Source organism: Brachionichthys hirsutus, unplaced genomic scaffold, assembly GCF_040956055.1.
Source record: "Brachionichthys hirsutus isolate HB-005 unplaced genomic scaffold, CSIRO-AGI_Bhir_v1 contig_1463, whole genome shotgun sequence".
NCBI classification, from domain to species: domain Eukaryota; kingdom Metazoa; phylum Chordata; class Actinopteri; order Lophiiformes; family Brachionichthyidae; genus Brachionichthys; species Brachionichthys hirsutus.
In genome coordinates, this window is record NW_027180700.1 from 1 (window position 1) to 27,970 (window position 27,970).

At 42.3% G+C, this 27,970-nt stretch overlaps 2 protein-coding genes across 2 annotated transcripts; both read right to left on the reverse strand.

The window, feature by feature from the left end:
* Positions 1-517: 517 nt before the first annotated feature.
* On the reverse strand, positions 518-3,184 carry LOC137916461 (electron transfer flavoprotein-ubiquinone oxidoreductase, mitochondrial-like; the record flags this gene model as incomplete). Its single annotated transcript, XM_068759484.1, has 5 exons — positions 3,042-3,184; positions 2,152-2,310; positions 1,209-1,438; positions 988-1,069; positions 518-636 (listed from the first exon to the last, which is right to left on the reverse strand). Coding segments are annotated over exons 1-5 (621 nt in total), but the record flags the coding sequence as incomplete, so codon positions are not given.
* A 1,230-nt stretch (positions 3,185-4,414) lies between these two features.
* Positions 4,415-27,442, reverse strand: LOC137916458 (relaxin receptor 1-like). Its single transcript, XM_068759480.1, has 18 exons — positions 27,400-27,442; positions 18,266-18,403; positions 14,234-14,317; positions 13,828-13,933; positions 12,838-12,909; positions 12,027-12,098; positions 11,778-11,849; positions 11,521-11,592; positions 11,310-11,378; positions 11,140-11,211; positions 10,956-11,027; positions 10,694-10,765; positions 10,356-10,427; positions 9,612-9,683; positions 8,872-9,101; positions 6,251-6,661; positions 5,890-6,108; positions 4,415-4,734 (listed from the first exon to the last, which is right to left on the reverse strand). Exons 1-18 carry the CDS (start codon positions 27,440-27,442, stop codon positions 4,415-4,417), a joined length of 2,268 nt encoding a protein of 755 aa, XP_068615581.1.
* Between the last annotated feature and the right edge of the window lie 528 nt (positions 27,443-27,970).

Below are 27,970 nucleotides of genomic sequence, written 5' to 3' on the forward strand. Positions count from 1 at the left end.
CATCCTCGTGAAACAGAACCTGGACAGACGTCAGAGTGAGGGTGAACATTCCTGAGCAGCCGGGGAAGAGTTAACGTTCGTCTGAAACGGCCATCAAGCACAAACAGGAGCAGAGCGGTGTGGTAGAATATGTTAGAGGGCGGCCATTAGAGCTACAGTTTGCAGAGTGGATCACTAGCGCTGCTTTTTTCTGAATTGATAAAATAAGGCATTATTGTCCACACACATCGCACCCCCCCCCCCCCTCCCTTTAATCATTTCTGAACCTCAAGCTGTTGTAAGGATCAGCTGACTCCTACAGACAGGAGAGCTTGGCTTCACCTGCTGGATCAGAAGCTAAGGACAGAGAGGTATTGATCCTGCGGTTACTCCAGGACACGTTTGTTCCTGGTTTCAAATTTGGGCTTTTATTAGAGCACCTAAATAGAGGAGCAACTGAAAGAAACAACAGAAAACACATCTAGAAATCAGCCCAGAGTGACACTGTAAAATACAAACGTGCAAAACTGCATCTCACTTCAGATGCTGCATAACCAGGATACAGCTCCACTCCCAGCTCCTCCGCCTGCTCGCCCAGCCAGCGCACAAAGTTACCCAGCCTCACGATGTAGTTACCGTGGTTCACCATGGGCAAGCCTGCAGGAGGTGAGAACAACACGCACAGAGAATCAGCACCTCCCCAGCATTTTAGCAGGGTTTAACAGGCAGGCTTGGGGTTTGAGAGACCACATGATGACTGAAGTTTGCTTTTTCTATTTTCGATCACTGCTCCAAAATCTGAAGCAATTTAAATCGCGATCAGTGAGGATTTTATTTTGCAGCTCTTTTATTCTAAACCAGACACGTTTCAACCCCTCTAAAGTAAACTATCCGTTCCGAGTGTAATAATGAACACCGTCTCGGTTGATGCCTTTTTAGCCAGAGTATCTGTGTTGCACACTCAACAATCATTCATGACAAATTTTTAAGAATCAAGCAGACTTTTACCCGGCAAAATGGGGACAGGAATTCTGTGTTTCTTTGTTAAAATGCTGAAGACGTCTTCAGTCACTGGAGTGTTCATGGGTGCCTGAGAAACACACCACACTAACTTCAACATATGCATAGTCTGACATATAAGCAGAGTATGTGTGCGCAAACGTGTGACCTTTTTCACATTTAGCATTGATAACAAGCAGACACACATAATATTATATAACACAGCTCACCCCTCGCTCCTTCCAATCAGGGAAAAGCTCGTTGAGGGCCGTGGGCTCCAGGCAGGCACCTGACAAGATGTGTGCACCGATCTGAGAGGCTTTCTCCACAAGGCAAACTCGCAACTCCTTATCCAGCTCATTGGCTAGCTGCTTCAGACGAATTGCGGCAGAGAGACCCGCGGGGCCTCCGCCTACTATTACCACATCGGCCTCATCTACAAATCTCTCCATTTCAATCCCTGGAAAAGGACAAAAAAGAAGTAAATATAAATAAATGATGGCGTCTGCTGCTCTGTGTGGAGCCAGAGGGGCAGCATTAGCCAGTCAAGCAGCATTAGCCCATGTATAAATGGCATTGCAATTTTCCTGCAGAGCTTTAACAAATGAAATGTACACTGTGATCTTTATTGTGAAGGAACAAAACTTTGATAAATACTTGTGTAACTAAAATAAGAAAAAGATTATTAATCACAGAAGACAGACAAATGCTTGTTTGTTGAACACTATGGACATTCTCAGGATGAGACAGGACACAACTCAACATTATTGTAACGGTGTGTTTAGTTTAGTTAAAGCACTCAAGTTACTGAGCATCTGTTGATGTGAACCTCATGGATCATTCAGTGGCAAAGTCAGAAAAGTAGCAGCACCGCTGTGGGAACATCAGGTACTTGAGATAAATGAAATAGGAGAGGACAATAATTGAGGAAGCATTTTGTAGAATATCCTGCAAAAAAAAGGTAGCGGTCACATCTGCTAATGTTTCTCAGATGCAGTTTTCCTAAACTTTAAAAAGTCTAGAATACAAAGTGACAGTGACAAACTAGATGAGAGATTATTGCCCTTCTTCTCAAAACGTGTAATTACATTACTAAAATGTGATTTAAGTCACTACTACGAGTCAATACGGATAAATGACGTGAACCTTTTGGTGAGGAGGATGAAGCCTTACCTTCCCATCGCGGATCTTTCTCTCTCGGGTGGATGGTGTAGTGTGTTGTGATGCGAGGTGTTGAAACTGAAGAGCATGTCCGTCTGTTTAGTGTCGTATAAAGCTGAGGTGCAGCATGATCCGCCCGAACCTTCCTCCACGCCCTGATACACCTGTGGGCTAAAGGAGAGGAAATAGCCACTGGTCGGGTCAACTTCAAATGGTGTGCGTGAATAAAATCTCAAAAGTCGTTCAGTTGAGCTTGATCTGGTTTTTGTTTGATTTTATTTCAATGTCAAAAGCCCCCACAACCACATTGAATCAAAACAAACCGGATTATAACCAAATGAAACAGACGGCAGGCACACACACACACCTACACATTATTATGAAGGATGAAAACACATCAGAGTTGTGACTAATGCAATGAAAACTGTAATTGCTGCCACACAGCCAAGCTAGTAGCATACCCATGCTAGCTACCTAGCGGGGTTAATGTATTACTACAACTTCTAGCAAAACAAAGTCCGAGGTGGCAACTTTATGCTCCTCTTAAAAACACTAAACACGTTAATATAACGTTCAAAAAACATTAGACAAATACTAACACAATAACATTCCACAGAAATACATTACAAACTACACAAGGAAAGATAAGGACGCTGCTCAAGCGACCTAAACAGTGACTGAACTTTAACCTACATATTAGCTTGATGCTAACATAAGTCTGTCACTGTTTTGGCTCACGCTGACGCTAGCGTTTGTAAAGAGCAAAACCACAGAGAAACATATCCAACAGGCTCTACAGCGGAATATAAATAGTGCAGCAACATCTGAATAAACTGTCAGTAAACCCAAATTAGCCAGAGAAAGCTTGCAACATGTTAGCGAACTAGCATTAGCTAATGTACCTGTACATGGATACCTGCCAGCCGGAAACATGCTTCAGCTCGGTAAGTTCACAAGCAGCGTTTTAACTTTAATTAAAATGAATAGCGGTTCTGGTTCTGACCGGTTCTAGGCTTACAGCGGTGTGACCCCACCAGCCCAGCTAACGTAAATGTCGGGCTAGGACACCCTACAATAACAACAAACGTCAGGGTAACTGCGCATGCGCAGCCGCAGCTCTGCACGCTGTACACACCGTAAAGGAGGAGTCCTCTCTCTCTCACTGTATTTGTCTATGTCTCTCTATCGTTCTCTACACAATGTATACGTGTGTATATTTAAGCATTTTGAAAACAAACAATAAAATACGTTTCCAGGTATTTTATTACGGGACACAAGTCAATCAATGCAACAATTTAAATTATATTTATAAAAATCAATTTTAAATGTAAACCTGCAGATATTTGTGAAAGTATTTCATGCAAACGGCTGGCTGCTTGGCCTCTTCAGTACAAAGGAATATAATGTAAACACAAAAATAAAGATCATGATATCAGCAGATCATTGTTTTAATAATTATCTGCTGTGATATGGCTGGTATAATATGTACAGTGTCTGAAGCCATATATATTGGCAATAATCAGTTGTCCATTGCGCATCTCATGCACAGACGAGTTTGTGATCATTGTAGAAATGCCTTCACTGTGAAGGTCGTAGTGTTAAAAAAAAAAACAAGCGGCTTGTGAAGCAAAAACCCAGACCAGCTGGGGAATTTCCAGACCGGATGTGGAAAAGACAATTAAAAAATAGCTGCATGTGTACCTACAACACTCATATTTTGTTTTTAATACCTTTCAAATCAGGTACTCTTCATTGAACATATTGCACATTTCGCATAAATTAGAATTACATTTCCCTAAAATAACTTTGGACAGCAGAGGCAATACAAAGTACTTTTGGAGGATTAAAAAGGTGCTTAAAGGTGTACTTTACTGCAACAAATTACAGCATGTCATTAATGCTTCAGGGCTCAAATAAAATGCTCTGTAGTAAATAAATCAGGACTTACAAACACCGTGGCATATTAAAAAAAGTATCCTCAACATTAAATTAAAAACAAAAAAACAAGACACATGATGGCTGCTGCTTTGACAAGATGTGCACAAAGTGGGATTTCCAAACCCACCATAAATACAATTGACTTCCAAGAACAAGCAAGAAACGAGGGCTCAAATCAGCATTTGTCCCCTTAAAAAAATAAATATTGTTTACAGATTGAATTGTCCAATTTGCTGAGATGAATGGACCTGAATTACATTTATTCTGATGAGGTGATGGACGACAATACGAACAGATCCACACCGTTCTGCTGTCCAACATCTAAATGCTGCTTCTGTCAGTGTTTGCACAAGGCGCTGCCATTCGAGCCCTCGTTGCTGTTTTCCACAGGCGTGACCTTGGCTAGAGGTCCTGCTTTTTCCAGAAGGTGTCCCGTGGTGACGGCTTGACTGTTGTCCTGCAGAGGCCACATCTCCTGCCAGCTGAGAGACGGATAATGAGCAGGTTGACCGCTGAGAAGAGGTCTTCTCTGCCTGTAGTTTGCCCACACCTGCAGAATGGTCTCTTTGAAAGGCCGAGTTGTGAGGGTATATAGGATAGGGTTAAGAGCACTATTGATGGGAAGGATAAATATAACCACCCAAGAGCTAATGGTACCTGCAAGAGATAAAAGACAGGAATAAATCACACAACTGAGCCTCGTATGATTTGAGCTAATGGAGAAAATGGATCTTTGCATATGATTTATGAATATGATGGGAACAAATCTATCCAATGCATAAGGAATTACCTGCCAGTCCTTTTAAGCACAACCCACTGTTCTGTCTTTATTCTCCCACCTCAGTCACTGCGCCACGACACACTTCCACACTATTTATTTGAAGTTGTCAGCCCACTATCTAATCAACCAAATTATATGCACCGGCCTCATGACTCGGTTTGATTTTGTCTTTTGTTCAAGGCTCTTTTTAATTAGATTCTCATTCGGGAGAGAGAGGGCATGAATTTAAGTTGATTCATAGGTCACAGGTGCGTAATGGGATTTTTAGAACCTGTTTAAACGAGGGTTATGTGCTCAGCATCTTTATCCTCTGAAGATCTGGCACACATAATCCCTATATACCAGTGGCAAATCTTTTAAATAAGCCACTGGTATACAGTTTGTGTTGAAAGATTGCGTAGTGCAACGCACTTCTGAGTTGATTGTTCTTATTAGAGTGTAAACACTTTTGGAATTCGAGAAAAGGCCTTTTATCTCTACAGGGGACCAACTTATGGGGCCACAGCTCACAAGGTTGTGTAGGCAATATATTCTGCTCAACACATAATTGGTCATTTGGGTATACAGCGCTAACTGAAAACACCACAGTGGTTGCAGTTAAGTGCTCTTCGTACAATGATAAATACTTTAGACAGCTGTTACACTACTTGGAAATGGTTGAACATTCAGAAAATGCAATACTACGTACTCCAAAAGGTCTCTTTAAGTGCTTCCCTGTGGGTGTGAAAAGTGGCCCTGCTTCTGTGCAATGTTATTTTGAATTGTTCCCAAAGTTTTACCAGGTTAGCAGAAAGCAACAAATGCAGCCTTCTGTACTGTGAAAGAAACAATCACTTGGAGCCAATTAGGCAGTGCAATAAACAGCAGCGAAGACGCCATTGAACTGCATGTGGGCCGAGGTATAATGGCCCTAAATTCTAAGGCCCCCTTCCAAAAGTGTAAGCTAGACAAGTTTCCGAGCTACAGCGGGAAGCTAGTGGGTTGGCAGGCTTGCTCGTCAAAATGTAAACCTTAAAGCACTCCAACTGTACCGGGAATCTCCACCTGCAGCAGCGACAGGATCTTGAGGATGAATATAGGGATCCAGCAAAGGGAGTCGGTAATGACAATAGAGAAGAACCTCTTGGCGATGGTGACCTCTTTCTTGATGTGGTTGCTGTATTTCGTGGTTTGAGTGCCTGTTCTTTGGATGTTATAGAACATACTCGCATAGGATAAGACAATGATGAGGAATGCCACCAAGTTCAGACCTGCAGAGAGACATTTGGTTAGCTTCTGAATTTGCATCCAAACGCAAAAGGAACACAACTAAACAGCAAGGGAATCACAAAAATAATAACTTGACACAACAGAAAGGCTCGAAGGGGCATTTCAAGAATAGAATTTCTTTACCTAGGAAAATGACAATGGAGTAAACGTGAGCCCAGACAGTCTCTGGCTGCTCAGAATGCAATGGGAAGCAAACTCCATTGGTGCCGTAGAAGTTGCGAAAAAGCCCCTCGCAGGCCAGCGGCAAGAAGGCGACAGTGAAGCCGAACAGCCATATCCCGAGGAGGATGGTGACAGTTCGTCGCCAGCCGGGCGTCAAGTATTGGAAAGGGTAGACAATGCAGATGTATTTTTCCAGGGTGAGGTACGTGAGGAGAAGGACCGATACCTCGGTGGACAGCATCGCCAGAGATCCGATGACTTGGCACTGAACGCTGTCCATCCAGGCCTGCGCATGCCGGTTGTACTCGCCACGGAACTTCAGATCGTACGCACCGATCATGAAAAGGTAGATTCCCATCAACCCGTCTGCACCTGCAAGGAATAGCAGCTATAACTTAAAGCATATTCAGCAGACCCAGTTCCGCCAATAAAAAGACTCCAATAGTGATTGGCGACTTTCTTTTTCAAGCAGCTCTTTTCCAAAGATGCTGAAATGGAAGGGATGAAATGTCCGTCCTACGGGCAAGTCTTCGTGTCTGTGAAATGGAAAACGGAGGGACGCAACAATGAAGACCCATGCTTAGGAGGAAAAAAGGTCAAATGCCGGATTGTTGTCATCGCTGAATAGTGCAGTTCATTCTGTTTTAAATGTGAAATAAATAGAAAATAGATCCAAATGTACACCTTAAGTTTAAACGCCATTCAATGTAATACTTGTTGGTGAGCCTGAACATGTTTGGCATTGTGATTTTTAGCTATCTTTTGTATACGTTATACATGGAGTTATACACGGTACTGGTACTTGCTTTTATCATGAGAGTATGAATGTGTTTAAGGTTAAAGTTGCCCTCCAGCTGATCCAGCTGGGCTCCATCGTATAGAGCAGAGAGGATGGAGGGGATCAGAGTTCAGCTGCATGGATTTCCTCTAAAAGGAGAAAACTGACAGAAGTTCTGGGAAAGGTTTACGTCAGAGACCCAAGGGCTTTAAGAAACAAACAAGCTGCTGTGTTTGCTTACAAATGTGTTTGGGTAGTTGATTTAATTTCTTCTTGCTCTTCGTTTTCGCCACTGCAAACTACCGTTCTCCGCTTCACCCTGTCCTTTGCATCGTCCTCCAAACCAGCCACTCTCATGTCCTCCCTCACTACGTCCATGTATCTTCTCCTGGGTCGACCTCTAGCCCTGTTCCCTGGCAGTTCCACCCTCAGCATGATGATGATGAATATATTTATTAGATAGAATGTTAGAGTACAAGTACAGTCACACAGTAGCATGTATTACAGTACAAATAACGTCAAACATCCTGTCTAAGAGGAGCATTTCAAAAAAGCCCTTGCGGGCTTGTTTCCGTTGAAAGTCCTTCGTACATAAATCATCCACAAATAACAATACAAATAAAAATAAAACCAATATTAAATTACGCAATTGATGCAACGCAACATTAGAAAAACAAAAATAAAATGTTATTACACCGCCAGTGCAAACTAACAATTAATCTAAAATAAATTACACCACTGATGCAAAATGACAATAAATAACTTACATAAATTACAATAAATTACTAAAGCAATTAATACGTGCAACATAGGTTGGCCACAAAAAGGAGGGGGGGTTTGATCCGGAGAGAGTCGTGATGACTATCTCCGTTTCTGTCCCCCTAAAAGGTGTATTTTTAGGGCCTTTTTGAAGGAGGCCAAAGAGGTGCATGTTTTGAGGGCGGGAGTCAATCCGTTCCACCCTTGGGTGGCCGTATTGTAGAAAGATGATTTACCGATCATCCTTTTACCGATATAGTCCCTGTCTCTCCTCTGGTCATGTCCAAACCATTGAGGTCTGATCTTGTCTTCAAAACGTCTAATCTTCACTGTCCCTCTTATGATCTAATTTATAATCCTATCCAACCTGGTCACTCCCAAGGAGAACCTCAGGGATGAAGGCTCACTCATCGGTCACATCTGCACATCGTTGTGTTGTGGTGGTGGCCTGTCTGATCCTGTTTCTCTGGTGCAGCAGGAGGACATGTCAACCCTGATTTTAGGTCGTTGCACGTGGCAACCAGGGTGATGGCGGGCTGTCGTTGCTCCTCTGGCTACACAAATAGGGGGTGTAGTTGTACGACTGTGCACTGATGAGCATTCGCCTGTCACTCAACTGTCCTGCCTCCAGCATTCCAGCGGCACAGTCCTAGCAATGTCATTTTCTCCCTTCTGTTTAGCGTGGATGGTCAGTTTAACAAGGGGTGGTCATTTAGATTAGTTAGCATAAAGGCATCAAGCTTATTTGTCTATTATTTACCTCTATAAAAATAATAGAAAATTAAACTCATACACGGGTAAAACTAATATTCCTAAGGTAATGTACTGTACTCCAACATTCTATCTAATAAATATATTCATCATCAAGGAAAACATTTATATATATATTTTTTTAAATATGCCTCGTTTGGCATCAAATACGAAATCCTGTAAAAGGTTATAATTTATGCTTCTTCAATTTAAGTGTTGCACCATGGCAGCAGAGAGGAGCCTAGAAATAGAAAGTCAGGTGTTTCATCGCTCATTCACATGCAGCGTGACTTACAGCAGAGCGAGATTATGCACATGGCGTGGAGTTTGTTCTCCGACCGGATGTACGAGCGCATGCAGATGACGAAGATGTTGCCGAAGCAGGTCGTGGCGGAGACCACCCAGACGAAGACCCTCAGCACGATGTTGGCCAGCAGGTCCTCGAAGGACGAAATGCCGTCGGTGTTGGGCTTGCAGCTGCGCACGTGAGGAGCGTAGCCGCAGTATTGGAATTTCTTAAAGTAGCTGTAATGAGACATTGAAGCAGAGCATCAAGGCGAAAGAAGAGGCAGCCTAAAAGCTTCACCTCTTTTTCGTATCAGCTGTGAAACTAATCTTACAGTTAAAAGTTCGAACCGGAAGCGAATGCTCGGTTGTAACTACAAAGACTATTGGATTCTTTTGCCCCTTGTTGGTAATATAGCGTTTCCATCTCTATCCCATTGAAAGCAGTGAAAAGTTTGCGGTCCTCACAACATGCAATTTTCATCTATATGCTAATGTGGCCCATCTAAAAATGAAAATATTAATAATAATACAATGCTGATAAGGTTAAAGGTGGACAGGCAATGTACAGGATGAACAAAAGCAGAAAGGAACGATAGGGAACAATTGAGAGTCTATTGGAATAATAGACAAAAAAGGACATTGGTGTTCTGGTACATGAAGCGTGCTTGAATCATAATGCTAATCATCGTCCAATCACGCTGCTTATCCAGGGGAATGATTCTGCACAACGATGCCTGGGATACTTACATATGGGTCAGGTATTTGAGCGGCTCGAACATTCTCCGTTGGATGTTTTCAATTTCTATCCCTTCTATACTCCTAGAAAAGAGGAAACAAATTGCATTCCACAAAAGCACACTTTGTATATAGTGCACACTGACTTTATAGCTTGACAATGATTTTAGAGCAGGAAAAATGCATTTCCGCCAAATGTTATCCTCAGGAAATAGCTTTTCAAAGACTGAATGAGCAACTTTCGACAAGCCCAATGGTATTTTCCTTCATTGCTTCACAGAGATTCTGAACTGATGTGGGCTCATGTCTGTTTCTCAAAAGAAACTGCAGCCACATGCTGCTCAAATGGTACGGAGAGATCGTGCATCAGAGGCCGAGACCCTGTCCGAATCGGACGAGCTCGATGGAATGACCTTCCGGCTTGCCTCAATCTTCTTTAAAGGTCATATATGATACCCTTTTCCCACAAGTTAGTGCAGTTCCGAGGCACTTATATGAAATATCTGTGCCAGTCTTTGGTCAAAATAGCAAACAGATGCTGCAGGACAGCGGCCATCATTTCTGTCTCAAACAGCTCCGTCAGAAACGGCTCTGAAAATGAAAATTAAACCAAGTTCACGCTACCATGGTAACCAGTGAGGTTACTTTTTTTGGACACAAAAGTGAAGAAACATGGCAAAGGTAATTTGTTTTTCACAATATGTCCCCTTTAATTAAGGGGTTCATTACGTTCTTGATCCGGCAGCGCATACTTACAATGACTTCAGTTTATCCAGCTTGTCAAAGTGGTCGACATGGAGCTTCATAATAGGATTGTATGAGATATTCCTAAAAGATAAAGATAACTGCGTTATGCTGGTCGAGCATTTATCCAGGAAATCGATCAAATGCATTAATTATACAACAAATAGGCCTGCATTTCACAAAGACAGCAAAGCGCCTTTAAGCGCTGCAGTTCCTTGGAGAGAAATCTAGCGGGCGTGCGTTGCTTCCATGCCATTTCTTATTATATATTATATCATCTAGTTTAATGGCAATCGAGAGAAGGCAGTCATCTCTACCCCAAAATGCAGGAAGGTATTCTATGTACTCACAGTTGAAGCAGATCCCCCAGTAAGACAAAGAGATTGGGAGGAATCACCACCAGTCTGTTGTTGGATAGATCCCTGTTGGCAAAATCCACATTTGTTCCAGAATAAGCAACAAATCAACAAACAGTCAAATCCAGCATACAGTTGGTTGAAACACTACTGCTGTTTGTGAAAGTCAAACCTGTTATTCAGAGTGAAATTGTGCTATTTTGAAAAATCCTGAAAATTATTTATGGGAAATTATCATCACAGTAAAGTAACTCACAACTCTCCGAGCTTCTGGAGGACTGAGAAAGCCTGTTCGTGGATATGACTGATCCGGTTCTGCTGCAAAACCCTTTAATGCAAAATAGAAAAGAAAGAAAAGTTTTAAATATATATTTTAAGATTTTTAGGAAAGAGAAGATAATTTGCAAACCTTTCATGGAAATTCAAATAAGTGCACTTACAGAACTGTCAGCACATTGCAAGAATGTAATGAGGCATTTCCAATAGTTTCAAGGAGATTCCCCTCCAAATCCCTGCAATGTGTCACACACACACACACACACACACACTCCATCAAAATGGAGCTGCCACTTTGATGTCAAGACATCTTTCTTTTTCACATCCGACTTACAGCCAATTCAATCTTGGCATTTCCCGACAGATGTCATCCAACTTTGTCAAAGAGTTGTTCAGCAAAACTCTGTCAATCAACGAGATGCACAGAGCGACAAGATGTAATTCCTTTTCCATCAGCTTTCAGGGGAGAAAGGCTCAACTTCGATATAAACTATCTAATCGTGTTAGAAGATCTCAGAAGACAGTCAAAAAAAAACCCCACTCACAATAAAACAAGAGAGTTCAGCCCTGAAAATGTCATGGGGGATATTTGATGGATGTTGTTATTTTCGAGGATCCTGCAAGAAAAAAAAGACATTCAGCTTCCTCTGTAGCATATAGATTCAGAATAATCAGCATGAAAGCACGTCTTCGATGGCAAAAGGTGACATTTCATTATTTACCAGACGCCCTAATATACCATGCACGGATGATTCTACATTACGTTGATGCAGAGCTTTCTGTCAGAGTGGAATAAACCTACAGCCATTCCAGCTTGTGGAGGTCCTGGAAAACCCCCGGCATCAGGACGGATATCTTGTTGTGGCTCAGATATCTACGAGAGGAAAGAGGAGGAGGTTGCCTGCAGAGGATGAACCCAACCAGGGGGGGAAACTTTCTGCCTGTTGTGTCTGCATTAATTCATGGATTTTATATTCACTTATTTGCAACCACTTTTTGAGTTTTTTCATGACTAAGCATCACGCATAGTAAAAAAAAAAAAGAAACGTACAGCCTTGTTAAATTCTGAAGTCCCCTGAATGCGTCGGGATGCACGTCTCGAATTCTGTTGTGCTGGAGATATCTAACAAAAGAAGAAAAAAAAGCACAAATCACAATAATGCATCATCCTACAAATAAATAAGCATTAAGGCCCTTCATCAAAGCAGACGTGGAAAACCTCATTTTCAGGAGATTCTCTTTAAGTGTTGCTCTCTCTCTCTCTCTCTCTCTCTCTCGATCAAGAGTTTTGTCACGGTTTCACTTCAATTTATTTTAAATGTCCCTGCAAATCATGCAACCCCCCCCCCCCCCCCCCCCACCTCCATTGTTTCCATTCTTGGAATGCAGCTTTTGTCACATGTTTCTTGAATCCGGATATTAGTTGGAAGAAATTAATTTAAACAAACAATGGCGTCTGTTCAAATCCTGGCATCTTGTTGCTTCCTCCGTGCCGTGATAATAATGCATCATCGCTAACGGCTGTGTTTTGTCTCTTTGTGCATTTCACACATGTGGCAAATTATTCTTTTAGGAAACATTTTAATCTGCTCAAAAAAAAAAATCCCAAAAGGCAGCCAAATGGTTCCTTGAGGAAAATCTGATGAATAATCCTGCCTCCGTTTGTGCTCAGAATAGAACAGTGACCTCTTAGTGTTCCCAGTAGAGGCTTTCTTCTGATAAATCATGGTCATGGAAGTATCTGTCATTTTTATCTGGGCTCCTAAGTGCAGAACACTTAAGAAAATTAATGGTGTAAGGTCTCATGTACTCTCATAACGACACCTGAACACAAGCAAACATATATTTCAAAGAAGACTCACAGTTTCTGTAGGTTTGGGTACTTAAAGAACGTGTTTGCTCTCAGTCTCTGGAGCTGGTTCCTTTTTAGGGACCTGAAAGATGGAAAGAATCTTGAAGTTTGCTAGACTGTCTTTAGCTAGTTTCTTTTGAGAAAATGTATTAATGTTTGAAGGTTGGTCAATATAAAACTATAAAATATATGAAATCATCTTTTTACACTGTCAATGTATTGACATTTATTACCGTCACCAGGGAATTTCTGTGTTTGATTGTGTTTGTCTGTTTGTTAGCAGGATTACAGAAAACTTGCCATGTGGCTCTTGATTAAAAAAAATCTGAAGATGGATCTTTGTCTAACTCAGATCCCATTAAAATTTGAGCGTGATCCAGATACCTGTGTGGATTAAAAAAATAAAAAATTCACTCACTAAAAATCACAGTCATAAAGGGGTCTGATATGTACTATCATTTAAAAATGTCTTCTGGATCTGATCCAGAATGAGGTCCATAAAAACATATGAAATGTTAACATTAAAAGGCGTGAATCAGTAAACACTGATTCACGTTTAATTTTCATGGTTGGTGGATAAAGATACCAAGAACAATCTAGAGCCTTTCGATGATGATCCAGATCACCATGTGGACGGTGTAAATCCAATTAGGAGGGGAATGAGCTGCTTGGCGGAGGTCTGTGCTCCCTGAGTGCTTTTCTAGTTGTTAATATTTCATTAAATCTTGTTTACTGTCTTAAAACTGCCTTAAATGTTCACACATGTTGTCCTCCTGGTAAACATGCGTGTGTCTATAGAATCTATACCAGGGCAGTTTTTTTTTCGACTCTGGCTTTAATCCTGCCAGACACTCAGGGTGGAAGGCTGATGGGTTGTTAGAGGAATCTGCGATACACTTCTAAAATGACGTGACAGCCAAATGCCAAAAGGCGACAGCTTCCTGGAGATTGATTGAGGATTAGGAGATTGAAAAAAATAAAGGAGACATTTTCAACTCACATCATGGTGACATTCATCGCCACCACCGGGATATCTTGAAGCTGTGTGCCGTCACAGTCTAGTTCCAGGTCTCGACACTGGCAGAGATCGGGAACTAAGCCCAGCACTGGAGAGATAAAGAAAGTTGTGGATGGCAGAGGATTTATCGCAGAGAAGCAGTTAGGAAAAAGGGCAACCTGTCTATCTGGAAGAAAATATAAACCCTGAGATTAGAGGGCTGTGATTCAAATGTAACCAGGAATGAATGAAACTGAATTGGAGTCAATAGCCAGCCTGGTTAAACAGGTTTGGTGACTGAATAATTCTGGATTAAACCCACTTTCATTTCATCCACTGTAACCTCACGGAGCCAATGTATATTCACAAACGTGTAAAGATGCCGTTTAGAGACGACAGTCGTACTTACAGCACGAATCGGACTTGGTCTCAACGTTATTGTTGGCCATTCCAAAGTACTTGTCCAAAAGGTGAGGCCATCCATTGTTGTCCCCTGGAAAATAAAAACGGGGCCCACAAAGACATTAAAATAAGACCACAAGTCATTACTTGTGCCCGAGAACATCTTCTATGTATATGTAATTTGAAGTCATTAAAATGTTCCAGTCAGTCCACAGGCCGTCTCCCTGTCCTCGTCCCTTTATGACAGAGCAAGAGGACAGATTCCAGAGTCCGCATCTCTGACAAAATAAAGACGGAAGGAAGCTGCACGTACTTCCTGTCTACCTCTGGAACGGCTCAGAAACAAGAAGTCAGAGTATTAGTATTTCTGAAGACGGGAAGCAGCACTTGAGCCAGGAGAACAAAAATCCAGTCAGAAAAAACCCCAAAATGTTCTCCTGGTAGAGTCACTTGTTCACATTTCCATTTGTGCTTTGCTTTTGTTGGGTAGAAATCCGCAGAGCAACATGGAGTGGGGGAAATTGGGTTTTGATTGTTATCTCGGCCGTCACAGTGGTTGCCGTCCGCCAGTCTTTATGGGAATAAAGCGGATAACGTTATCAACAAATGGTAGCATATTTAGCATTTCCAACCGGTGGGAATGAGACAGACAAGCAGAAAATGTCCCAGCCTCTCAGGCAAAGAAGATAGAAACAGAAATAAGTCCCTATTTTTTAATTTTTCAGTTTTAGGTTTTCCTATGCAACATTTGACAGAGAAAATGAGAACATAGAATGCAAATAGAAGAAAACATCTGTAAGATGTCATCTCTAAAGCCACTAAAAAGCATGAACTAGTGGCAGTGATGTGGATCGACATATTCTATTATGGGCATGGGTTTTCCAATTTTCCGCCTTTGGCAGGGGGACATAATAACGACTCGGAATTCATAACTATTCATCAAACTTCGAAAACTGTAAAAAGGTGAATTTTATTTTCATATATTTTTTCCTACTCTTGAAATTGAACTGACGGCCGTTGCAAGGCCCGTCACATAACATTACAGACGGGAAGTCCCTACATGGCTTTGCACCTACATGTGACGTGGACCTGGGAGCAGCGTTTTGGACCAGCTGCAGTCTTTGATGGTTCAACTGTTAGGACCAGAATAAAGCACATTACAGGAATCCCGCTGCGAGGAAACGAAAGCTTGGATGACCCTTAATAAACGAGAGGATAAGAGAAATGATTAAATTTTGATTCATCATCTCAGCAGAGAAAAGCAGGACCAGACGTGGCGCAAGCTTCAAAGGATAAATCACAGTCAATCACAATTCATTGGCCCCGGGTCTGCTGCTGAACAAAAGTGCTATTATAGGTTATGCAAGTTTAATAGTGCTTTAAAAGCCATGGTTAGTGGCCCTTCAAGGGATGTGGGAAGACCGCCACATGCCTGTCTGGATATGAAAGGCACACCTGGAACAAAAGCAGCTGTGATGAAAGGAGAGCTCAGAACGTGAAGCTGCAAGCCGCCTGGATGGCAGGACACAGAGAGGGAGCAGGTTTTGGTAAATGCTTTGCGTGTTCCAAGCCATTGCCCAGCTGTCCTTGTCCCTTCAGGAGCGGTTTAATCCAGTGGGAGAAAAGAACGCTCCTACTAAGGTCAAATTAAATCACGTCTGGCTGTTGCAAACGTCCACGTGAAATCTCAAAACAGGTAGATTGTAAATATTAAATGCTGAGAGAACCTGTCTCAATACATTAAAACATCATCATAAATTAAAGTTATAGTGAAATGAAATGAAATGCAGACGCCCTGGCCCTGGGTGAGGAGATGAACTCACCCTAACTCATTGTGATTAATGGAATTTTCTTTTCTCTTAGAACTCTTTCAAGTATAAGTATATTACACCAACTTTGATTCATGTCTTTCATGTCCTTTTTTTTGACAGCATAATTTCATGATAGTTCTTACATCATTAGCAGGCTGTGGCTCGCCGCAGGCCGCCACGTCCGCTCCTCTGGGTATATATGACATTTGAAGTCTGTTTGAATGTCACTGTGTGAACTTGTGGCTCTGTTAAAAAGCTATTTTTGAATGTCATTACTGACGTTAGAACCTTAGCATTGATATTTATTTATTTTTCATGCTCAATAAACAGGACAACATACCGGTAATCACATTTCAGCCATGCTTCTTTCCTTAGATGTTAGTCGTCAGAGGAGAGAAAGAGGACATGCTCGGACACGGGAAAAGATTCTTATTAGCTGAGAACGGCGGGATAGAATAAGCCGGCACTCTGTCTTCTTGTGTGAAATCTACACAAGCATCGTTTCAGCTACATATCAGGATGCATCTTAGTTAAAAATCCATAAATAAAAATCCAATTTTATTTTCGCTCACCGTGTCCACATGTTCCAGAACTGAAATTGCACTTGTTATTTTCAGTGCTAAAAAACAATATATATCAGTGGCGATGGATCAGGTCGCTGCATGATGACAAAGCCCCGTATCTGAGAGAAGATCAAGTCAGTAGTCAAAGAGGAAAGTAATTCAGCATGGATTGCACATTGTGTTCCATTTCAGCGGCTATGGTTCAAGACAGCGTCTTTCCAATCCAATTGTGTCGTCGTGATCCCTTGAAATGAGAAACAGTATTGGAATTATCAAACTGTCACACACAAATTTCAGAGAATCTAAAACTGTTATCGCCTGCCTCAATAAAATAAAAATGTGGGTAAGGCATGAGAACATTAGAGAAGAAAACCCTGACCCACAAGCGCTCCCATTCAAATGGAGGTAAAAAGTTAAAAGCAGCAGCTTCTCAAGACTTGAACGTTGGTACGATTTCTGACTGTCGTCCAGCTAAGTTTTCTAACTCGTCCACAATCCAAAGACTCTTTGTCCCCTATGCTAAATGACACTAAAAAGGAAGGACATCCTTACATTTAATAAGCTTGCATCAGCAGACATTTGAAATGATGGCTCCTCAAAAGAGATGGAAATTCTTTTTTTTTTTTTGCATGCGAGAATCTGAAAGAATAACTGTGTGGGAATTGCAATGAATTTCCTATAAGTAAATGCAAAATATAACATCAGCAGTATATTGCATTTACTTTTTATGTGGATGAATTGTTTGTTTATATCGTGATAATGATTATCTGTATAGATACAAGCATAATGAAGAGTTCTACACAGATGATAGAAAATAACCCTAACCCTAACCCCCAAAGCCGTGGTGACATTTCTCCAGCGGCCTCTGAACAATGACTGATGCAACGCACACATCTCCATATAAAGGAAACAATGACACACACACAAATTTGGACTGTAATGAGTTCAACCCCGCAGGACATATTATGGAACTCCAGCCAGAGAAATATCACCAGACTGTGCCCTGGAAATAACGTGCACCCTGATGAAATCACTCAGAACGGGGAAAGACCACAAGCCGCCAGCGTTTAATGGAAAAAAATATATTTTCCTGCTGGATGAAAGAAATCAAACCTCTGTCATAACAGGAAACCGGCTTTATAACCTGCGCCCGTCACATCACAGGAGTCATTATTAAACGACTGTCTCCTGAAGATGAAGCCGGTCATGGGTCACGCATAAGCCTGTTTTCACCAACTGGAGGATTTCAGGCTCTACGTGAAAAGCCCTGATCAGCCCCTGACCTTTGATTATATGTGGGTGCAGTCTAAATGAGGCTGCTTCCTCTGCTGTTTTTTTCTTTTGTTGGTCATAGCGGCTTATCAATTACCCCCTCTGTCAACGTTTGCCTGGTGGGTGACAAATGGAACAAAACTTGGGCCGACATTTAACAGCTTCTTAAAGACAAACTGGGCCTGGTTCCATTTCTTGAGCCAGAAAGGTGGACAGAAGGTGCAACTGAAGTGCTGGTCGTTTCAGCACTGCTGACTTATCCAGCTTGTGAGACTGACCGAGGCCACTGCAGTTTATGATTAGGGTTACTATATCCCCAAACAGGTTCAGGGGTTGAATGTCGATGTTGTAGCAGCAGTGATGCTCACAGTCAAATATAGAACAGTGACTCACCGCAGTTCTCCTCATCCGCTTGGTTTCCACAGTCATTGACGCCATTGCAGTGCAAGAGTTGAGGGAGGCATATTGTTAGGTTTCCACAGGGGAAGTATCCGAGTGGGCACGGTGCCTTCTCCTCGGTGGTGTTGAGAGCTACAACCAAAGCACAAAAATCCAAGCGCATGACAAATGTAACATTTCTCTCTCTTTTTTTTTTTTAAAGCAAAAAAAAACTAAACTAAAACAATGTTTCAGCAAACTTCACGTTGGCTTCTGCACACTGTGCCCAAACCCACGCCAAAAGGGCTTCATGAGGCAGCTGTCCGTCCTACGAGCCACGCGGAGTTGCCTTTCTATTTTATTTTTCAGAAACTGACAGCTTTACACGGCTGCGGATTATCTGATTGCCCCAGAGTCCAGAAAAGCTGCAGGACAAAATGGATAATTTCCTCCATACATCCTGCTGTCGTAATGCTTCAGTGGGTTTGTCTTGTCAAGCTTCTTGTTCAAGATGCAGCAGACAGATGCTGTACTGATATTCCAGTACTGGCACTTAATTAGGAGATGAATAGAATACACCACAACTGTAGAGGCCTCCCTCCACAGTCTGAGGTGGGGAGTGTGATGATAAAATATTAAGTTGTTCAGGTTTGACTGTACTTATGGAATATTTATCACTGTCTAAATGCACCAGATTACACTACTACATTGAATGTTCAGGATAACATCTATAACTTACATTTAATAGGAATTGAAATTAAATGAGAAACAATTTACAATCTAAATCGCCATCTCCTTCAAAATGACTGCACAAATCGATCAGAGGGAGGCGTGCAGAAGTGAAATTTTCTGTGTTTCATCCCGCATTTTCTTTGAATCTCCAATAATCCAGCAGCAGATGACTTCATTCTACTTGAAGGCAAATGTTGAAGAAGGGAGTCGTGAATTCAGCTTACCCACTAAAAGCGAAAAGGTAGCCGTTGATAGCAATTCTTCGCGCATCAGAAAGCAAGTCAGGGTCGCGGAAGCATCTTTTTGTTTTGCTGATAACCATTCCCATCCACCCAGGTTACAGTCATTGCTGAAGGTTGACTCTTTAACAATTTTAATTTTGTTGTTTGAAAGGACTGTATTTATTTATTCAAGAATGACTGTAATGGTGACTTCAAAATCGAATACAAGGTCTTAAACAGTAGATATATCTAAAAAGCACTCCTTTTTTATTATTTCCGATTGGTCCGCATTTAAAAAAAAAATGTTGGCCTTTCATCTATTTTTTGGATCTGCTTTTCCCGTGTAGCGTTACAGGAATTTATAGACAACTCCAAGTCACCAGCTTTTTTGCAGGACCACATAGAAAGACAAACATTCTTACTCACATTCATACTGACAGTCAATTTAGACAAGGGTATCCAAACTGTGCCATGGAGGGCTGAGACGCTGCAGGTTTTCCTTCCAGACGGTCACTAAAGCAAGTGATTGTAATTATCATCACCTCCTTCAATTTGAGAGAAGGTGCTCATTAGTGAAATCAGCTGCTGGAGAGATGGTTGGAAAGAAATCCTGGAGTGTCTCGGCCCTCCATGTCACATTTTGATTTATATATTAACGGCAGAAAGCTGGAGAACCCTTTGGGAACCTGTGCAGAGCTGGAGAGAATGTACAAACTCCATTATTGACAATCTATTTGTTAATTATCAAAAGACAGGTGATGATGTACACCTGTGTGTCATCTGCATAAAGGTGTAAACATAGATTGTGCTTTCTAATGTCAGCAAGTGGCAGCATGTATATTTAGAACAGTAATGGACCGAGACAGCTGCCCTCTGGAACCCCAACACAGACACATGGTCTCCATAGTTGATGTAAAATGTCATCAGTTTGTTTTGAACCAGTCCATCAGTCATAAAACCAAAACCAACATGTGAAGAGTCTTAAGGTATCGTGGTCATTTGGGTTCAAGAGAATCGGGATTGAGACCAAATCGTTTTCCACAGGGTTCACTGGGATCAACTGAGTTTCCATCAGCTGCGAATTCTGGCTCCACTTTAAAATGAGATGATGAAGAGGACTGCAGATGGGTAGAAGCACCTGGATGGTAAAATCCTCCAGAGTTTTCGACACTCCCTGTAATTGCCAAGGAAAATAATCATCTCTTGCCAGACACCTGCTTGTTTATGTATCTTGAGTCTAGTTTTCCACAGACGCTCTTCTCTGTGTGATTAACAATATGATTGTTTAACCGAGGGGAGAATCTAGCAGTTAATCTCTTTTAGCATTTAGTGGAGAAACAGTATTTAAAGCTAATGACAAGTGACTGTTGGAGTTTTCCTCCAGAGCAGCCACAACCATGTGCAGAACATGTGCAACTTCCACTTCGAACCAATAATAATTACACAGACAATATAAAAGAAATGAGCTCCACAGCTTTTAAGACATTCTGTTTGTTGATGAGGATATCAAGCTGTCAGTATGATCAGTATTAATCTATCATTCACAGTGAAACTATGAGAATGTGACACCAGCTTGTGAGAATTCCTGCATTAGCAGCTGGTGGAGGATAAAACATGTACTATTCAACTCTGAGCTAGCGAGACATTCAAATGATGTCAATCAACTCAAAGTCATCACACACACATTGTGTAAAAGAATTGGTGACAACCCTGAGGGTTCATCCAGCCGGCAGATAGTTTGAAGAATAATCTCTAAATGCATCCATTAACGATTTGCAAGGACGCTGGAGATGCTAGTATCTGGTCTGGCGCTGATAACATAACTAGAAAGACAATCAGAGATTGCAGACCCTCGCCTTCAATAGACTATTTGATCTTGTGAGACAGTAAACAGGGCTTCCGGAGCAGAGGGGCCAAACCTGCTCTAGCTTGCTGCTCCGGAACGTACTACAAGCCATCTTCTGGACTCTTTTTCCCATCATGCCATTCGTGTCCCTCCCTCTTAAAGTGGCAGTTTACAGCACAGGCACAATTCCAGATGTAAAAATAATTCTAGAATCTGGATCCAGATCCGGATCAACGCCATTCTCGGGGAGGGCCGAGCCACGGACAGAACCTTGCTTGTGTAAAACTTTCAAGTCGATTGGGTTACTAGTTTTTGAGTTATGCGCTCGGACAGACAAACAAACAGACAGACAAACATACAAACATACAAACATACAAACGCACCCAATTGCAATACCCTCGCCTCCTCTTCCGCGAGGGTAATAATACTGCAAGGATGAGATTTCACATATTGTTTTAGACCACAGCCTCTAATTTGTCAGATGCTAAGTATATTTATTATTCAGTGATGGCTGTCATTCGTTAATTCCATTCATGCATCCTGTTCTTCTCGGCTTCAGGATGTTTTTGAGAGAGGAATGGAGCTCCACGCTGAAGTCACGCTGTTCGGAGAGGGCTGCCACGGCCACTTGGCCAAGCAGCTTTACAAGCAATTCAACTTGCGTGAGAACTGCGAACCACAGACGTACGCCATTGGCCTGAAGGAGGTAAAGGACCGCCCCCTTGGGCATATTCATAAAGATCTTTGCTGGTATTTTGCTTCAGGGCACAATCGTAATAGACAAAAGAACGAAACGACTTGTCCAGAGTCTTGGAAAGACTTGAAGGAATCCTTTGGTTGTGTGTGACTTGAAGCTGTGGACTATTGATGAGAAGAAGTGGAGCCCGGGCAGGGTGGAGCATTCCGTCGGCTGGCCCCTGAACAGGAACACATACGGAGGAGGATCCTTCCTGTATCACCTGAACGAGGGAGAGCCGCTGGTGGCTGTCGGATTCGTGGTGAGTGACTTTTTTAAACTAATTTTCGTTGTTTGTAATTTAGAGAGCAGAGCTAAATAAAATCTTTATTTGTTGAGTCAAAACCAACAGCATCAATAAACTAGAAAAACACTCTCTAGAGAGTGCAGACCTCAGCCGAGCAGCTCATTCCCCTCATAATTAGATTTGCACATCCAAATAGTGATGTGGATCATCACCAAAAGGTTGAGATAATTCACAAATTGCGAATTACCTCAGTCACAGTGGAATGTAATGTTCTGTTGGTGCATGAAATACGGCATATAGCAGGTAAAATTGGCTTTGATGCCCTCTTCAACTCTTCAAAGCACCTGTAGATTTGTTCTTTTGAATCTGTGACTTCAAAGTGTGATTTATGAAGTATCAAAAGATCAAAGAAGATCAAAACATCAAAGAGCAAAGCAACTTTGTAGTTGCCTATAAATATACAGCTTTCAGCTGAATTTGCCAGAACATTCGATCATGGACTCAAATATGCCTCTTTCTCTGAAAGAGGATCGCGAACAGCTTGAAGAAGACAAAAACCCACAAAGAGACGTGCGTGACGTGAAGTTGTTTCTCCATCATGAGAAACAGCATCAAACAATTGATCAGAAAGCGCTGACTCTCTCGAGCAAAGACATGAGTCTGAAAGCTACCAGAGATCAGCAGGAGAAGGACGAGGAGAAGAAAAATGTAAGTTTCAGCTTCCAAAAGGATGAGATGGGGAAAAACACAGACATTCATGTTGCTCTGGTTGAGCAGCAGAAAGCGGAGCTGAGCAGTCTTAACGCTTCTCTGAAAGATGCTCAACAGCAGCTGGAGATCCAGCAGCTGCAGGCGGAGGAAGACGGAAAGCAGAAAGAAATTATGCAACGAAAGATCTGCACTCTAAATTCACAGTTGGTTGAAACCAACACCCTTCAATCAGAAATAACTGCATTGAGGCTGAAGCTACATGATGAGGAAAAGCAACGATCAACATTGGAACAGAATGAGCTGATTCTCTCCAGCAATAACATGAGTCTGAAAGCTACAATAGATCAGCTGGAGAAGATCCAGAAGGAGAAAAATCTAATATACAGCTCCCAAATGGATATGGGGAAAATCACACACTCTTATATTGCTCAGCTTGAGCAGCAGAATGCGGAGTTGAGCAGTCTTAACGCTGCTCTGAAAGACGCTCAACAGCAGCTGGAGATCCAGCAGCTGCAGGCGGAGGAAGACGGAAAGCAGAAAGAAATTATGCAACTCGAGATCTGCACTCTCAATTCACAGTTGGTTGAAACCAACACCCTTCAATCAGAAATGACTGCATTGAGGCTGAAGCTAAATGACGAGGAACAGCAACGATCAACATTGGAACAGAAAATGTTGTCTCTCTCTCAGAAGAATGCGAATCAGAGAAATCACATTAAGGGGATGGAGAATCACAAGGAGATGACAATTCTAAAGCTCAAGTCCCAAATAGATGAGATGAAAACAAGCACAGATGAATATGTTGCTCTTGTTGAGCAGCAGAAGGCAGAGCTGAACACCCAAATGGATGAGATGAAAACAAACACAGACATTCATGTTGCTCTGGTTGAGCAGCAGAAAGCGGAGCTGAGCAGTCTTAACGCTTCTCTGAAAGACGCTCAACAGCTGCTGGAGATCCAGCAGCTGCAGGCGGAGGAAGACAGCAAGCAGAAAGAAATTATGCTGGTTGAAACCTCGGACATGAAAAATCAGCTAACTAACATTCAAGCAGAAATGACTGCATTGAGGCTGAAGCTAAATGACGAGGAACAGCAACGATCAACAGCTGAACAGAAAATGTTGTCTCTCTCTCAGAAGAACGCGAATCAGAGAAATCACATTAAGGTGATGGAGAAGCACAAGGAGAGGACAATTCTAAAGCTCAAGTCCCAAATGGATGAGATGAAAACAAACACAGACATTCATGTTGCTCTGGTTGAGCAGCAGAAAGAGGAGCTTAGCAGTCTTAACAATTCTCTGGAAGACGCTCAAGAGCAGCTGGAGAACCAGCAGCTGCAGGCGGAGAAAGACATAAAGCAGAAAGAAAAAATTATGCAACAAAAGATCTGCACTCTCAATTCACAGTTGGTTGCAACCAAAACCCTTCAAAGAGAAATAACTGCATTGAAGTCGAAGCTAAATGACGCGGAAGAGCAACGATCAACAGCTGAACAGAAAATGTTGTCTCTCTCTCAGAATTACGCTAATCAGATAAATCACATGAAGGGGGTGGTGAAGCACAAGGAGATGACAATTCTAAAGCTCAAGTCCGAAATGGATGAGATGAAAAGAAACACAGATGAATATGTTGCTCTGGTTGAGCAGCAGAATGCAGAGCTGAACAGCCAAATGGATGAGATGAGAACAAACACAGACATTCATGTTGCTCTGCTTGAGGAGCAGAAGGCAGAGCTGAACACCCAAATGGATGAGATGAGAACAAACACAGACATTCATGTTGCTCTGCTTGAGGAGCAGAAGGCAGAGCTGAACACCCAAATGGATGAGATGAAAACAAACACAGACATTCATGTCGCTCTGCTTGAGGAGCAGAAGGCAGAGCTGAACACCCAAATGGATGAGATGAAAACAAACACAGACATTCGTGTTGCCCTGCTTGAGGAGCAGAAGGCAGAGCTGAACACCCAAATGGATGAAATGAAAACAAACACAGACATTCATGTTGCTCTGCTTGAGGAGCAAAAGGCAGAGCTGAACACCCAAATGGATGAGATGGCAAAACAGAAAGATCAGATGGCGGTCTCTCTGTCTGCTGCTCGGAAGGAGCACCAGGCTGAGAAGGACCTTCTAAACATGACCCTGAAAAAGAAGGATCAAGAGTGTGCAGAGCAGATGTCCGAGCTAGAGGAGCTCCAGGACAAGCTGCATGCGAAGAAGGAAAGGAAGAAGTGGTACAGGAGATTTTTGTGTGGTGGCAGCAAGTAAGGTGTCCCTGATCCCAGCATTTAAGCTGTGAGGGGTGGCGGGCTCCCAGCCAACATGACACCCTGCAATGTTAGCAAATATTTCAATCTGCTCCCATAATCCACAGCGTGAAAGATAAAAAACAAAAAACAGCCGACTGCTCCATTTATACGAGGACCATTTATTGTCTTCAACATGAACGGGCATGTCTCAGTTTAGAGTCCTGGTCATTTAAGGGGTCTGTAAACTGAGACGTTGGTTTACACTCTGAACCAACAGACGAGGAACATGGCTGTACTGTGTCAATTAACAATAAGTAATGCAGACACAGATGTTATTTGCCTCAGAGGTAGCACGGGCGGTGTTTCCCTTGAGCCGGTCCAAAGCCCGGATAAATGCAGAGGGTCGCAGCAGGAATGGCATCTGACGTTAAAAACGTTGCCATATTATGCCATATTACCAACTCAAAACCTGCTAAATGAATTCATCCAGATGTTACGCCTCGTCGCCGGGGAAAATAGTGTGAGAATCACGTGAAAGAAGATGTTTGCCTTCATTCAGTGTATTCTCCAAACTGACTGCGCAATCATTTGATAAAAACTGGCTGCGTGGAGAGGGTCCACTCATTTAAATTCCTGGGCGTCCACATCACCGACGGACCTGTCCTGGTCTGCAAACACCACGGCGGTGGTGAAGAAGGCCCAGCAGCGACTCCACTTCCTGAGGGTGCTCAGGAGGAACAACCTGGAGGAGAAGCTGCTGGTGGCCTTCTACAGAGCCCCCTGGAGAGCATCCGGGCGTACTGCATCACGGTGTGGTACGCCGCGTGCACAGTGATCAACACAGCCCAGAAGATCACACCAGCTGCTCCTAATCTCTTTGCATAGCCACTATGCAAAGACAATAAAGGCTTTCTATTCTATTCTATTCTCCTGTACCACTTCTTCCTTTCCAGGTTTGGCCCCTCTGATCCGGAAGCCCTGTTTACTGTCTCACAAGATCGAATAGTCTTTTGGAGGCGAGGGTCTGCAATCTCTGATTGTCGTTTTCTAGTTTATTTCCTTATTAAAGTGTTGTGCATGTGTGGAGAATGGGCCAATCCAATCATGAATATTTCCATTGGAGCAGACGAAGAAAAAGACCTCCTCAAATAAATCTCAGAGGACAGACACAAGTCAACCCACAGAGGACAGGAGGACATGCCAAGGCCATCCACCTTTCACCAGTCACAGTCTTCACCAGGCTCATCAGCTCCCAGCTTCAGCTCATGGAGCAACACACACTGGAAAGCTGCAATAACACAGCTGCTCACCTCTGGGCCAATCCAAAAAGAATGCACGAATCCAACCTCGTTCTGGCATAAGACGTGTGCAGTTCCCGTTTAGTGTGATTGTGGCACAGATATGACGCACAGACATAATTTATGAATGGATATGGTCCTCCTTTTCTGTGTAATTGAGTAATATTTAATTTGGCCTCATTCAAAACGGCCCTAAAAATTCACCTTTCAGGGGGGCGAAACGGAGATAGACATCACGACTCTCTCCGGATCAACCCCCCCCCCCCCCCTTTTTTTTTTGTCCACCTGTACATATTATGTGTCTTTTTAATTTATTGTTATTTTGCACCTGTGGTGTAATTTATATTTATTTTATTGTTATTTTGCATCAATTGAGTAATTTTACATTAGTTTTATTGGTATTATTAAATGTTGATGATTTATGCACAAGACCGCAAGGGCTTTTTTGAAATGCTCCTCTTAGACAGGATGTTTTGACTGTATGTGTACTGTAATACATGCTACTGTGTGACTGCACTTGTACTCTAACATTCTATCTAATAAATATATTCATCATCATCATACACCAGTTATCAAATCCAGTGATAGATATAGGGCAAAGATAGAAAACCTTGAATTTGAGATTGTACACTTTGAAATAAATCCACAGAAGGTGAAAGTAAATTACTAAAATTTCCTCATAATGAAAAAGCTTTTTACTGCCTCCATGTTCATGGTTATGGGCGAGTTGGATTATTCCTCAGTGTCCATTTGGATTTAGGCAAAAAACAAAAAACACAAAGCAGCACTTGACAGTGACAAACATTCAAACAAGCAGCATTCAAACGTGATGGATGCAGCGGTTTACCGTTCAGATTAATTGTTGGATGCCTCCCACTCATGACGATCGAGCCCACTTCCAGATATTCAGAGATTTATTACGCTAAATTGCAGATGACACTTTGCCTACAAACGTCACTGCAGCCCCCCCCTCTGGGGCTTTTAAAATGATTTCAAAACACTTATCACTGAAATTTGTACAATCACGCATGATTTCAATGACAAACAGAAACACAAGACAATAAAATCCGCGCACGCTTCATCAATGATGGAAATGAAAAGTTTGAACTCACCCGACACTCCACAAGCCAGAATCACAGCCACGTAAACATGCATGGTGTGAAGAAGTATTAGTAAAAAAAAAAATCGTGCGGGTGGTGTTTTTCAGCGGGAGCAGCAATGATATTGGCTGCTCCTGTGCGTAAAAAGCAGTTGCGCGTGAGTTCTCTGCTTGAATGAATTGATGAAGCGGCGCTGCAGGAGAATCTGTAAACCCTTTGCAAGATCGAGTCCGTCTGCCAGATCCTCGCAAGGCTGTCAGAAATAAACCTGATGCGCGAGGAGCGGCGCGGGTCCTGCGCTCACGGAGGAGAGCGCGGCGAGGTGGAGGTGGGGGCTATCCGAGTTTCTGAACATGATTCATAAAACGCGGTAGACCTAGCAGTGGCTTTTTAAATCACTGATTTGCATTCATTAACATTCCAATTGATGACGTAAATTATTATGTAAATCCTTATCAATCTGCGTAAAATTGGTTTTCCACATGCACGTCTTTGGTGGAGTCAGAGGAGTGATGCATTTAAAGAACAAACAATCTCCTAAGAGATTGAGACGGTTTCATATTTAATGGTGCGTAATCCCGAC

Bases quoted from the DNA above. Each gene is read 5' to 3' on its own strand.
- LOC137916458 (XM_068759480.1), bottom strand. From the start codon at position 27,442: ATGCATGTTTACGTGGCTGTGATTCTGGCTTGTGGAGTGTCGG. The intron at 9,684-10,355 runs GTAAGTATGCGC...CCTCTTTTCTAG, and splicing joins CTGGATAAACTGAAGTCATT to GAGTATAGAAGGGATAGAAA. The intron at 9,102-9,611 runs GTAAGTATCCCA...GTCTCATTACAG, and splicing joins CTCAAATACCTGACCCATAT to CTACTTTAAGAAATTCCAAT.